This window comes from Sphaeramia orbicularis, chromosome 16 (assembly GCF_902148855.1).
Source record: "Sphaeramia orbicularis chromosome 16, fSphaOr1.1, whole genome shotgun sequence".
Taxonomy (NCBI): domain Eukaryota; kingdom Metazoa; phylum Chordata; class Actinopteri; order Kurtiformes; family Apogonidae; genus Sphaeramia; species Sphaeramia orbicularis.
In genome coordinates this window covers 1853442-1868707 of record NC_043972.1, presented here as the reverse complement: position 1 = coordinate 1868707, position 15266 = coordinate 1853442, and the positions used below count along the sequence as shown (strand labels likewise).

Below are 15266 nucleotides of genomic sequence, written 5' to 3'. Positions count from 1 at the left end.
TTAAGAATTTGTTTTGTTTGGGTTTTTTTTAAATTCAAGAAAGGAAAACAATATATGATGCGTTTTAAATACAATGTCTTGAATAGGGTCATTCCATCCCAAATCAACCAGATTTTCAGAAAGGGTCATTCCATGGCAATTCAACCAATGGTCCCCACATGACCCCCTCAGAAAATTCTGAAAAAAACCACACTTTTTCACCTACCAGATAAACCAACACATCCAAAATTTTAATGTCATATCTGCTATAGTTTAGCAGATACAGCCCTTTGAAAATTAATGTTTTTTTTTGTTTTTTTTTTTAATATTGCCAATGTGCTTTTGGGCCAACTTTGAGGAGCTCTATGTCCTTAGGTATTCCATCCACACTGCTGAAACTGACTGTGTGGGCTGAAATCCCCCTGAAAAGACCATATCTGGCATCCAAATAATTGTAGGTGCCTTCATGTTTGGTCCATGAGGCCTTGAAATCAGGCCCAAAGGCTCATTCTTCCAAATGTCCTCTCTCTTCAGCCTTGCACTGTGACAGAATGGATGAACGTACAGACCTAATTTTTTTATTTTTATTTTTTTTTGCATGGATTCTTATGGTCAAGATGCAACAATATACTGCAAAAAAAACAAACAAAACACATTTACATGAGAAGTGTTGCTGTGAGGCAATGAATAAAATGGGTTGATTTAAATTTTTCACAAAAATACTCTTTATTTGAACACCCAAATTACCATGAACATTAATGAACATTCTGAAATTTTTTACCATGTCTTCATGTATGTTTACAGATGTTGTGCAAAAAAATTTAGCTTTGGGATTGAACTGGTTCTATTTTTAATATTTTTTTTACTGCATGACTATATTTTCTTCAAATTGTATCCAAACATAGGTGAACAAGTGTGAAGTTTTTCAGAATTTTCTGAGGGGGTCATGAGGGGACCATTGGTTGAATTGCCATAAAATGACCCGATAGTTTTTCTTCGTTTAACCAACTGAATCCCCTCCCTCCCACCCTTCCCACATACATACAAACTGCCACTAAACATGACGATGATGATGAAATTCTTTTTTTAGTCATCACATAATACAACCACTGTCAACACTACAAACATTACCAACAGGTTAGTGACTGAAACGGCACAGGCAGAAACATAATGCTTATTTTAATACAATTAAAATAAACTACCGAGCGTTCAACATTGGAAAAAGAAAAAACAAAAATGCAAACAAGCAAAAACATAAAGACGTGAAACTAAACCAAAACAACCCAGAAAACATAACCAACCAAATTCATAGTAATTTAATGTTGAGTATGAAAATAAATTACTTACTTATTAATTATTAGATCTTAACAATTTGCAACCTTCAAAAATTGCCTTAGATACAATTAAAAAAAAATAAAACAAAAAACAAAAATGAGCTACAAATTTATAAATCCATGCTTGTCTCATTTCATAGTTTAACTCCAACAACAAAACAAAACATGAACCAAAAATTAAAAAAATAAAAAATAAGGGGGGGGGGGGGCACAGTAACATAAATAATAATAAGGGTAAATAAATAAGGGACACTTTCACATGTTATTTCCAGCTTACAGGGTATATGATGCTACGGGAAGGATTTGAGCTTATCAAAATACAAAATTAAGGGGTCCCATAAGTTATGGAACTTTCTAATTAATCCTCTGGTGAAATAGTTTATTTTTTCTAATTTCATAAAGAACATCAGGTCGCTAAACCAAACAGATGCTTTTGGTGGGTCAGGACATTCAGGATATCAGGAGAATTCGTATTCTACCCTGTGCTCATAAACACCCACAAACAGGACACATGAAGGAATCCAATACATACTAAGGCTCCACTATTATTACATTTCATTTTACTCATACCTGACGCTGACCTTGCCATGCTAACACATTTCTCAGACTAAAAATGGTCTTTTTATTGAAGCAGACCTCAGAAGCTGCTGCTGGCGTGTCCCTCCTTGATCCATCAATACATGACGCTGCTTGTGTGACTGTGAATTGCTTCTGCAACAAGAAAAACAGGAAGAATAATCCATGAACGTTTACTTGATCCATGTTAAAATGTCACACACACAGCAACCCTGCTTCCCATAAATCATAAGATGCAACTGCAAACATTTATTCAAACTTAGTGGAAGGCCTTATTTTCACATATCACACTGAAAGACACAATAATCCTATGGATGCACGGGTTTTGTACTGAGGAATGATGATTATAGTCAGAAGGTCACTACCAGGAAGGGGTTAAAAACAGACCCTCTAAGTTCAGTTTATCAAATTGTATCATTGTTTTTTTCTGTTTTTTTTTTTTTACATTTTCTTTGCTCTGCATTCTATCCTGTTGTCGCCTTAATCTGTGAATTTCCCATTTTGGAATCAATAAAATCTTATCTTACCTTAAAGCAAATTAATCAACTAAAACAGTACAGTTTTAAGTAAAATGTGATGGGATTTAAAATGCCCTAAAAGTGAAGTGAGTTTTAATAGTTTTTGCTGAGTTTTACTCTAATCCTGCCTTCATGTGCAATTGGAATTATGGTAAATACTTGCTACGAACTCAAAAATTGCACATGAACTCTATCACACTTTTATGACAGAAGCCATTTTAGTCATTTTATGTGATTTTTTTTTTTTTTTTCTTTTTTAAATATTAGCAGAACCATTAGGGTCTTTTAGTCTGCATTGGTATTTATTGATTATTTATTGTTGATTATTTAAATGCATTTATTCATAGTTGCTTTTAATAGTCCTGTATTTGTGCACTAATTTATATATGTTTGTCACATTGCACTTTGGATGTGAGCTGATGTCTGTGGTCAGCTGCAAATGAATTGGCCGTTTGGGATAAATAAAGTTTTCTGAATCTGAATCCTCCCCATGTTGTATACACACACGAGCTGCCGAGATGAAAATAACCTTTGAACTTTTCAACATGGTGGAGAGGCACCAATGATACACAATGCGTCTATTAACGTTTTGATGCTGTTAGCTACACAATTTGTAGAAAACAAAAAAACATACAAAACAAACCTGTAGTAGATGAAGTAACACGTTGAAAACTCTTTTACTTAGGTAGCAGGTCACGATAAATTGCAAACTGTCGTTCATTTATTTTGGCACTGCCCTACTGTTACAAGTTTTTGGCAAAAGCTTTGTGATTTTATTCATAATAACATTGAAAGACATTTTATGTTGTATTGGAGGAATGTATTGTTTGGTGTATTTGAAAATAGCGTGCTCAAAAGTGAACCATTATACCTGATAAATCTTTGAATTTTACTGTCGAAATTCCACATTCACTGTTGTAAATACTCAGCAAAAAAACATGCTTTACTGCATTTTATAATAACTTTAAACAACACATTCTCTCTATTAAGCACTCTAAAAAGCACAAGGCAATAAGGACTGTTGAAATCTGTGCTTCCCTTGGTGTATTCATCTGAACTTTGAACTTTAACACCCCTGGTAGGAGTTGGCATGCTTCTTTCTTTTTTTTTCTCTCTCTTTACCTATCTTTCCTGTCCTCTTTTTCTTCTCTCCTTTCTTTCTATACATGATTATAAGTAAGTACTCATAAAATATTGTTTATTACTAATATTTTCATATGTACAGGGTGGGGAAGCCAAATGTACACTGAACATTTAGTTGTTTTTTCTCAGCAGGCACTACGTCAGTTGTTTTGAACCCAAACATATACTGATGTCATAATCATACCTAACACTATTATCCATACCTTTTCACAAACTTTGGCCCATATGAGTAATCAGGAAAGCAAACGTCAAAGAGTGTGTGATTTACTGAATGCACTCGTCACATCAAAGGAGATTTCAAAAACAGTTGGAGTGTCCATAAAGACTGTTTATAATGGAAAGAAGAGAATGACTATGAGCAAAACTATTACCAGAAAGTCTGGAAGATACTATTAAAGAAGAATGGGAGAAGTTGTCACCCCAATATTTGAGGAACACTTGCGCAAGTTTCAGGAAGCGTGTGAAGGCAGTTATTGAGAAAGAAGGAGGACACATAGAATAAAAACATTTTCTATTATGGACATTTTCTTGTGGCAAATAAATTCTCATGACTTTCAATAAACTAATTGGTCATACACTGTCTTTCAATCCCTGCCTCAAAATATTGTACAGTTTGCTTCCCCACCCTGTACATCTGATATGTAGAGAATAAGCTATTTTTGTAACAAATGTGCTGTTCTAAATAAAATAAAATAATAATTAAAAAAAAAAAAAAAAGGTCACGATAAATTGTATGTCCTCCATTTTTCATTTCGCATTTGAACACAACATGCTTGTCATTTCTTATTCAGTAGTGGAAAGATTCATTTTCCCGATAGCACTTGAAGGCAGCATAAAACGGGGGTCTCATGCTGGTGGACTCTGATCCAAATGTGGAAGTAGAGGCATATTTGTCGATTTCTTTTCTTTTCTTTCTTTTTTTTGTTATTGCCATGAGACTTTTGAACAGGCACAGTGCGGCCAACTGTGTAATTCTATCTATGGGGTCCTGAATTATGGGATGTCTGAATTTTTTTAAATTTTTTTTTTGGATGTCGGATACTTTTTTTTTTTTTTGGGTTTGTTAATGTATTTTTTTTTTTTTTTTTACTACAACTGCATTTTTTTTTTTTTTTTGGGTTTGTTAACGTTTTTTTTTTTTTTTTTACTATAACAACTGCATTTTTCTTTTTTGGCTGTCGGATACTTGTATGACAGGTCGGTTCTGAAGCCTCAGACTCTGGATAACTAACTATTAGCATTAATTACCTTGTCTTACACATTCCTATGAACCGTTTGTTCTTGTTGTTCGTGGCTTCAGCTCAGGACACATTAGTCCAGTTTTGACAGGTCAACCCCCCATCCCCACTCAAAGCCCATACCTGTCACTGTCCACGGAGCGCTTTCACACTCCACAGGCTCCTCTGCTGCCCCACTGTGAGAGGAAAGACAGAGTTATCCATCAGACATGTTGGAAAAAACATCATTATATTATTCTATTATCACCGTGTAATTACTTATATCCCTATAATTGGAAAACTTCTGTATTATCTAGTTCATGTAATGCACAGACTAGGGCGAAAAATAATAATCATAAATAAAATTAAATAAATAAATACATTTATTTCTTTGCAAGTAATTTTGCACATACTTTTTTTGCACTTTTTTGTCAACATGCTTTGTATGTTCTCGAGGAGATGGAAACAATAACCCCCCCCCAAAAACTAAGAATTTTTGTGATGGCGCCATCTTGGGAACAGACTTGTTTTGATTTTGTTACTACATTTTAACATCTTTCTGAACTTTTCTTCTATTAGTCTGACCCACGGTATCTTTCCCAAACATAAAAGCCTCAGTATTGGGTACTTTTTCATAGTCAGTGTAAGATGGAGGTCAGTGGGACCAAAGCACTGGAACTGAAGCAAAGCAATGTGGTGGAAAAAATGTGTTTCAGCCACTTTAAACAATAGAACTTTTAAAGCACACTGGAATTAGAGTTTTTTCATGGCTGTCCTCAAAGAACATGCTTTACTGCTGCCCTGATTTACTAATTCTTAAACCAAATGTGATGGATGTGTAAAACCCAAACACAAAAGTACTCCAGTCATGTAAACAGACTAAATGCTAATAAAACATGCTAAATTCCCCCAATTTGTAACTTGGAAAACAACAAAATTGTAATGTGACTGGAATCACTTGTACTCCAAGGTTATACTGGGTTTGCATAATATGTTTTCACTTTTATTTGTTTTGACTAGTTGTTTTCAATTTCTGTTTTTTGTTCACTTTTTAAAATATGTTTTAGTTTTTATTTTTACTTTGTTTTTTTATTGTTTTCAGTGTCACTTATATGTTCCTTTGAAGTGGTTGTCGGGGGCTTTTTTCGTGCCTTTTTTGCCACTTAATGAAAATGATTTAGTGTGTGTTGTTTTTGCAGTTTCCCAGGATTTTCATTGATAAGAATAACTTTGGTTGTAAAAGCTATGGAGTTTTATCTCCATATGTTGGTTTATTCTTGGGTTGGACAGAAGTAGGTCAATTGCTCTGTCGGCAGAACTCAGAGCTGGAATCACTGAGCATCCCTCCTGTTGTATCACCATCTGCACAGAGCGTCTGTGTACAAAGACATTAAACAAATCATGTTTATGTCTTCACTTACTGTCACTGCTGTGAGTGCAGTCATTTTTAGATTGGTACAGCAAAGTGGAAATAAATTGTGTTTTCTTGTTTGATTCCAGTTATTGTTCCCTCTGCGGGCGCCGGCAGCTGACACGTCACCAACCATTAGGCACAATGTCATACGGGTCCATTGACGGAGGCTCCTTTGGCGGTCGCAACCCGTTTGGAGGTCCTATGAGGCAGGGCTACCAGCCAGTAGGTAAGGCCCATATTGATTTCTTTATCGTTTCATGAAATGTAACTTCAGGTCATTCTTGGAAGGGTCCTTTTGGTATCATGTTTCAACAGTAATGGATTACTACATTGAATTTAAGACACAGGATCAATTACCATAAACAAATAGACTGTCCTCATGTTTCCTCTTCCTTCATTATGCTGCGTATTTAGCAGGAAGTCTAATTAAACCCTTTGTAGCAGTGATACCAAGTACTCCCAGTAGAAATGCGGAGAGAAGCTTATTTTAATTTAAGAATTTTCATTGTTTATGCGCTACCTCAGTTATTATTAATTATTCAGTGTTTCATGACGAGCAACAACTGCACTTGAATTTCAGTCTTTGGGAACATTTGAAGTATTTTACAAAGTATAAACTTTGAGTTTTGTCGAATTTAGAAAAAACTGGTAAAAACATGACCATCGTGTTGTTTTTCTTCACATCTACGTCCTAATTAGTATAAACTCTAAGCTCAGGTTATTCAGTAACAACCTTCCAGATGACTCAACATCAGTGTTTCCATTCAGCCATAACTTTCACCAGTCAGTGTACCCGATCGGCTAAAAGTAATGATCGTCTGTGATAAGATCCAACCTACGGTTTAGTAGGCGGGAACCAGCGTCGGCTTTGTGAGTTGGAGGATTTCAAACTCACCACGTAGTGAAACATTTGGGCCTGTTTCTACGTGACTACTTTTGTCATTGTGTGGCAGAATTGTTGTGGGAGGCTTGTTTTGTCTTCATCTACTCTTAAGCCAAGAACAAAATCTGTGTCCATGAAGCCTCCAAAAGGGCGGTGGGGTTGGAGCAGAGGCTGGATTCTCACAGTTAATGCCTGACAGTGAAAGAGATGAGAAAGGGCTGAATGAATGCGCTGTTAAGCAGGAGGCCTTGAGATTCTGACTGAGAATCTCTAATAAGACACACAAGTCACACAGTTACACAAATATATAAAAAGGCCACAATAAGAATGTAGTGGATGTGGTCTGATCATAGACTGTATATGGGATTTAAAAACACCACAGTTACTGTTTTTAGGCTAAAGACTACACCCAAAAACCAGTGAAACATCATTTAATGTAACCTCTGGTGTTGAAAATGTGCACACTGTCTTTACTCACTGTGAGAGGATTGAAAAATTGGTCACAAAAAAACATTCTTATTGTATTTTAAATTTAAAATTGAATTGGTGCGTTTTTTTAAAATCCCTTGTGTGTGGATTGTAGGACACTCCTCACAGTCAGGTTCACCCACACCTTTTTGCACCGCATCATCTAATAATTTAGCCCAATTAAAAAAAATAAAAAATTGTGCAAATATGATTATTTAAATGCAGATGAACACAGAAACCAACCCAAAAACGACAGGACTTGCATTTGGGTCCATTTTTATAATAGATGGGTGGGGTTGTCTTTATTTTTAGGGCGTTCCACAGCAAACAGTGATTATAAAATGATCCCATCATGATGCTGCAAAGAGGTGAGGACTCTTCTCTAAAATAATGAACATCTGCAAAATCTTAATGAGGAAAAACAAACAACAAAAACCATCTCTTATCTTAAACTGTTTGTTTCCATTTTATTATCATTTTAGTGATGCATCAAAATTGATGATTGATTGAACCGGGTTCTGCTTTGAAGGAACATTGTTGTTATACTTTTAGTACCTTTTAAATTATTGGTGGTGTTTTATATGTATGTTCTTAGTTCAGTGTTTTATGTTTGGTTTTAGAATTGACTTTCATTCTGTTTTATGTTTATTTTTAGTGAGGATGTATGGCTGTGATTCCTATTTGGTGTAACTTCTGCTGCTGCTGTCTTGGCCACAACACTCTTGAAAAATAGATGTTTAACCTCAATGAGCTTTTCCCTAAATTATTAAAGGTTAAGGTGAAAGAAAATTAAGTCACTCATTCAACAAAGTTGTTCTAAGTTTCATTTAGAATTATTCTGGCTGGACATAGACAGTCGTGAGTAAACAGAAAACCATTAATTAGGCTACACGTTACATTAATTACATTAGATTTGGACCAAAAAGAAAAGAGCTGCAGAAGGATGATGTGTATTTTAATGTTCTGTTTGGGCGGCTGTGGCTCAGTTTGTAGAGCGGGTCGTCCAATGACCAAAGGGGCGGCGGTTTGAATCCTGGCTCCGACTGTCCACATGTCAAAGTGTCCTTGGGCAAGGCACTGAACCCTGGCAGCACCTTGCATGGTGGCAGCCGCCCACTGGTGTGTGTGAATGGGTGGATGTGAGGCCTTGTAGAGCACTTCAGGCACCAAGAAGGTGTAGAAAATGTCCTGTTCAAGTTCAGTCCATTTACTGCACTGGAAAAAATCATAATCTTACTAAATGTATTTTTGTCATTTCTAGTCAAACTATCTCATCACACTTAAAGTAAGACATAATCACATAAAGAGTAAATTTTCAGTGACATATAAGAACTTATGTGTAGATAATAGATCTGGAAAATCTGATTTTAAGAAATCTTACCAAGATCAGTTTAATTTGTTAAGATGTAGGTACCAGTCATCTCTGTGTTTCATGTTTACACTTAGAACTGCAGAAACCATGACCACACATATGTATTTGTGTGTACTAAGATCCGATGTGGACATACACTACATGGACAAAAGTATTGGGACGTGTTGACTTCAGGTGTTTCTTTTCTAACATGGGTCTGGGATACAAAACTATAATGATACATGTCATAATATAGTTTTATATTGTCATTGCATTGGTTAGTTCTGTTTAAATTGTTATATTTGTTTCAAAACTGCCTCAGGGATGATTTTTACACTAGAAAAAAAATGTGTATTTTTCTCATTTCTAGTCAAACGATCTCATCACACTTAAAATCAGACACAATCACCTACAGAGGAACTTTTCAGTCAGATAAAAGAACTGATTTTTAGACAATAGATCTGGAAAATCTGATTTCAAGAAATCTTACCAAGATCATTTTCACTTGTTCCACTGACAGATTTTTTTTTTTTCTCAATTCAAGATTTTTTTTTTTGCTTAATTGAAGCAAAAACAATCTGCCAATGGAACAAGTGAAAATGATCTTGGTAAGATTTCATGAAATAAGATTTTCTAGATCTATTGTCTTGAAATAAGTTCTTATATCTCACTGAAAAGTTACTCTTTGGGTGATTATGTCTTAAGTGTGATGAAATACTTGGACTAGAAATGAGAAAAATACACTTTTTTTGCAGTGTGTTTACCATTTTCTGTTTTTTTTTTTTCTTTCTGCAGCATTAAGTAGCTTGAAAGAAGAAAAATATGTTTATATTGACTGTAAATGAAACAGAACATTTAAAAATGTGAATTTCTGGAAGGCATTCATTCCAAATTTTAGTGTTTTTTGTGATGCACCGACTCGTCGTCTGTATGTACAGTAAATATTTAAGGTAGATATTAAGTAAACAGTCATATCAGGAGTGCAGGGGAGAAATATAAGAAATGTTAATAAAAAAGCTTAAGAATAAATATGCAGAAAAGATAATCTGGAATCAGCTTGTGAAAGCAGCAGCACATACTGCAGAGCTTGTGTTATTAATATCGTCTGAGTGTCAACATTGTGGCTTTATGAAAGTTTGCACTAAATTGGCAGTCACCCACTATCCTACTTATAAACGCATAATCAGAGTCAGGTGTTGGAGTCATCACAACACATTTATTATTTATAAAGAAATGAATAATTCAAGCAATCAACACTACATGCATGTGAGTAAATAACACACAAGTACAGTGACAGGAGGAAAGGGCGCATGAAGAACCGGTCTTTAAGGCACTCTGATCGTTCTTTTCCCGGTGTGTATACCTATGGGTTTTACTCATTCATGTGTGTGTGCGCTCTTGTTCAGAGGTCGTAGGTTTTCATAAGGGTTAAGCAGCGTGAAAAGCAGCTTCATTTGATTTGATCCTCTCAGTGCTTTCATTAGCCTTGTAATGGGTTAGGAGCAAGACAGAGCCCCTGAGGCAAAACATGTTCCTGGCCAAACCGGAGGTGTGTGTGTGTGTGTGTGTGTGTGTGTGTGTGTGTGTGTGTGTGTGTGTGTGTGTGTGTGTGTGTGTGTGTGTGTGTTCGAGACAGAAAGACGGACAGATGGAGGGAGACTTAGTGCAGACAGAATTGGACATGAATCCACAGTGAGGACAATGAACTAATGTTTCCAATGTGGGCAGGGACAACGATCCATTTGGACAACTCCGGACTATCCATGTGCATTAAAGGGAAAAAAAATAAAACAAACCCACAGAGCCTTCGTATTAAAAATTGCATGAGATCATCATCTGAAATGATGCATACAGGCCAATGCAACCTGAAAAAAATCCAACAAATGCATCCTGTATCTTCTAAAAGGGTCTGATAATTATATAGCATTATTATTTATTTCATTTTATTTGAAATAAGGGCTTAAAAAGCAGCTACAGTTCCTATATTAAGTCTCTCACTGCATCCATATGAGTTAAAAATAGCATCTTAGTTGCTATAGTAAGGAGATGTTTTTAGCTGTATAATCAGAATATCATTTAGACACAGCAGAGTGGCCACTTATGAAACCAGTATATTTCTGAGGAGCCAGAAGGACTGCATTTTATTGAAATTACAAACATATGCACTTCTCCATCACTGAGCAGTAGGATCAGTCATTTTTGCTTCTAGGAGAAAAAAATGCCTGGTTTCAACTAAATCAAATGCACCGACTCCGAATCTGAAATCAGAATTTCTTCAGCGTGTCAGGATTTTGAGTTATAAACAAGTCAGTATACGCTAGTTTAGTTTTGTAAAGTCAAATGATTAAAATTCAGAACAGTTAACCCTTAGGTCCTCCTTGAGTGTTTTTGTCCTTTTCTTTTTTTTTTTTTTTTTCCATTTCTTGATAATTTTGGCTTTGTTGCAGCTGTTGGCCTGAAGTTTTGCAGAAATGTGTCTTTTTAGTTATATGTTTTTTTTTTTAATGTGTTTTATTTTCCCATGATGCATTTTGCACCCTCTGATCACCCTCATGGACAAAAATGTACATGCACAAAAAAATACCAGAAAATCATCATACATCAATATTTTTTCTTGCTTTTTAAAAAATAAATCTCTTAAACAACTTCCCCCCTGCTCAAAACTACCAAACATTCAATAGTTTTCAGGATTTTAACCCTTTAAGTGCCAGTTAATAGTGGGTGGATGAAACATTGGTGGTTATTAGAGCTTTGGATAGGCCAAAGATTATCAACAAAATTGATTTGATTGCTTTAGTATTTTTTCTGTAGTGTCAGATACTTCCTCTGGTCCCCCACCAATGTTTCATTCACCTTCGATTTATTTTATGGAAAATATTCGATATTTTGTAGGGTTTTTTTTGTAATAATTCACTCAGACTTCTAATGATTAAACTGGCTTTTAAAGGGTTAAAATCCTGAAAACTGTTGAATGTTTGGTAGTTTTGAGCAGGGGGGAAGTTGTTTAAGAGATTTATGAAAAAAAAAAAAAAAGCAAGAAAAAATGTTGTCGTATGATGATGTTGTAGTCGTTTTTGTGTGTGTGTACATTTTGTCCACAAGGGTGACCAGAGTGTTTTTTTGTTTTTTTGAGGAAGGCATAAGGGTTAAATGTGATGCAAAGATGAAAGCAGGAGTTTTCATCTGATTCAGATTGGAGAACTCACTGATTCACCTCAAAGATTACATCTAGAATTAACAGACTGTTATTTATTACCTCTGCCAGGAGGTATTGTGATCACTTTGCTTTGTTTGTTTGTTTGTTTTCATCTTTAGTGTAAAACTCTTCCACCCATCTTTCCCAAATCTTCCCCACAGATAGGCCTAGGCCCTGGGACCAACCCAGTCCATTTTGGTCCCAGTAGGCCAGAGTTCAAGGTCACAACATCTACAGTTTTCCATCTGTCATCATTGAAACATTTTCAGAAATTCATCCAAAATTCCAAACGACTCCGATTCTCCTCCAGTTGGATCCACCTGTAGCTTAGAACAATCTCTTATATCTGGAACTAAATTGTCCACATCCACTGTGGAATGTGGACTCTGTGGACATTTACACTGAACATTGAAAATCCCATTTCCCACACATTTAAAATTAGAACTCAACTAATATTGATGTGAATTGAATCTAATTGGACAGACACATGACTGGGACCAAGATTCAACTTTGTACGAAATATCTTTCCGCTCCATTTCTCTTCAGTTACGCTCTGTTGAGTTTTGTCATTTTTTATGCACCATTTTCAAAAAATCATAAAAAAAAAAAAAAAAAAAATGCAATTTGTGAAATATCATTATGAAATTTGTTTTGCACATCCATAGTTTAAAAAGAAATAGTCAATCCACACATGCACACTGTTCGGGGTGCTTTGTGGAGGTTTGCGTTCTCTGAACACTTGTTTGTGTGATGGTACAGCATTTTCTGCTTAATGATTGAACCCCAAATTAGGATCAGTGAGTAGAGGACACGATAAAAGCAGAATGTCCCTCAAAATCCATTTCCTCCACTCACACATTGATTTTTTTTCTTTTATTTTGTGTGATGTAAGTGATGAGGAGGTGGACGATTTCATCCAGATATTTCTGAAATTTAAACCAGGTACCAAAAGGCTTCGTTCCAAACATGATGGTCTTTAGTGTCGGTTCTACAGCAGGAAACTGTAGGAAACAACCACAGGAACAAGAATCAGAGTCTGAAACGTTTAGAACAATTCTGATCCAAACTGATGGACTCTGGTAATGAGGTTGGTTCTTCATTGGGCTTGATGTTCATATCTATAAATAAATGGGACCAGTTTAGCACAGATTACCAATAAAATACGCTGCGTTTGGAAAATTAGTTGGGTTTTTTTTTTTTGGTTTTCTTTTTTTTTTAAGAATTGCCTGACAAGATCAGATGTTTTTCCTCCAGTAACAGATGGATTTTTTTTTTTTTGTCTAATGTGATTAGTTTGGATTACTTTAACTTCATTCTTCTGGTTTATTTTTTCGCAAACAGCAAACAATAAAATAACTTCAAGGTGCAAAATTAATCCAATCGAATATCAGGATGTGTAACTACAGAATGGAAAAAAAGGCCAGATTTAGGAGGATTTCAAGGACTCTAATTGCAGGAATTGGGGTAAAATTCAAAACAATATCTTATATTTGATGAGAATTTAGAACACGTTTTTTATAAATAAATAAATAAATAAATAAGTCTAAATTAAGTTTGCATGTTTGACTTAACATAAATGACAAATCTGTCTTGTCCCTGATAACCCGCCAGAATCCTGGCAATTTTACTTCACTTCCACCTACAGTCACGGAAAAAATTATTAGACCATTAAAAGCGCATCATTTTCGTGTCCTTTTTACCATGTTAGATGCGGCTTTTTGTATGCGTGCATCAAATAAAAATGTGTTATATCTGAAAAATCATTTCTCTTTTATGTCAGTAAAACAGGGCTCTCAAACTCCTGTTCTTTCAGGTTCCACATTCAGCTTGATTTGATCTGCAGTGGACCCAACCAGTAAAATAAGAACAGAAGAACCTATAAATAATGACAACGCCAAAGTTTTGTCTTTGTTTTAGTGAAAAAAAAACCCACGGAATTATGAAAATACTTACTTTTATAAACTATCCAAATAAAAAAGAAGAAAAATAAGAAATTTCTTTAGAAAAATAAGTGAGGTTTTAACAATATTATACTTGTACTTCTCATTAGTCCATGTGCATTCTGGATCAGATCTACAAAGACACTGAACACTGAGGAACAGGAAGAAAAGAGTTCAAACTGGACTGAATTTAATACAGACATTTCAGGTTCATATTTGTTGAGGTTATTCACATTTTATTGTTACAGGAAAGTTTGGAAATGCCAATATTTTCATAATTTAATGTAATTTTTTGCACTAAAACAAAGACAAAAAGTTGAAGTTGTCATTATTTACAGACACAATGTAATATTATTTTTTCTATCAAACCCAGTAGTAAATCTGTAGTCTTTCTTTTGTGTGGGTTCTTCTGCTGTTCTTATTGGACTGTAGATCAGATTGGTCTGGATGTGGAACCGACACTAAAATGAGTTCCACAGCCTGGACTGTGGAATTTATACACTGTGCAAATTCATCCCAAGGGGTCGCATTGGAACCTTTGGAGGGACACATGTTTGACGCCCCTGCAGTAAAAATGTCTTCTTAAAATACACCCAAAGAGCTTCCAAACCCGCTTCATAACATTCCGTCTTATTTGAATGTTTAGCCCCTCTGTCTTGCTTTCAGGGATCAGTTTCATAGAAGCCCCCATTTCCTGTGGAGCTTTGACAAGTAGAAAGACAGAGTGGAATTCCTGAACGGAGTTGAGTTTTATTAACAAGGCCTCAGGTAATGTGTTTTACTTGTCGAATGCGCTATATTTGGCGAGTTAGCAACAAACGAGTACGTCCTTATCAGGCTGCTTTGTACGGTGCTTTTCTAGCTGCTGAATGTATGTTTGTACCAATCATGTTTGACACTGGAGGGGAGTAGCTGGCACAAGTCATTATGCTGCAATTCAGATACAGTGAGTGAGGCAGAGAGGATGTGACAGAGGGAAAACAAACATCACATATGCTTTTTGTCTCGACTCCGCCATACTGTACCCATATGTGTGCTGTGAAATACTGCCTTTCACTCAGTGTGACAGGCGGCTCCTCTCTCCCGCTCTTCTCTATTGTGAGCAGACAGATAGGAGCCTCAGTCACCACGACGGGGGTCTTTGATCACACTGAAGCCTGGGTATATTATGAGGGATATGAGTGCTGGTGGTGGTGGTAGGGGGTGGTGGCGGAGGAGGGGGAGGGAGTGGGGGTGGGGGGGTGGGG

At 35.8% G+C, this 15266-nt stretch overlaps 1 protein-coding gene across 1 annotated transcript in view; it reads left to right on the top strand.

Annotated features, from left to right (window-relative positions):
* tsnare1 (T-SNARE Domain Containing 1) overlaps positions 1-15266 on the top strand; it is a 379373-nt gene that overhangs the window by 73057 nt on the left and 291050 nt on the right. The window contains exon 2 of the mRNA XM_030159004.1: positions 6268-6407. Coding sequence (XP_030014864.1) covers positions 6323-6407 — 85 coding nt within the window. The 5' untranslated portion in view covers positions 6268-6322. The remainder of the gene's footprint in view (positions 1-6267; positions 6408-15266) is intronic.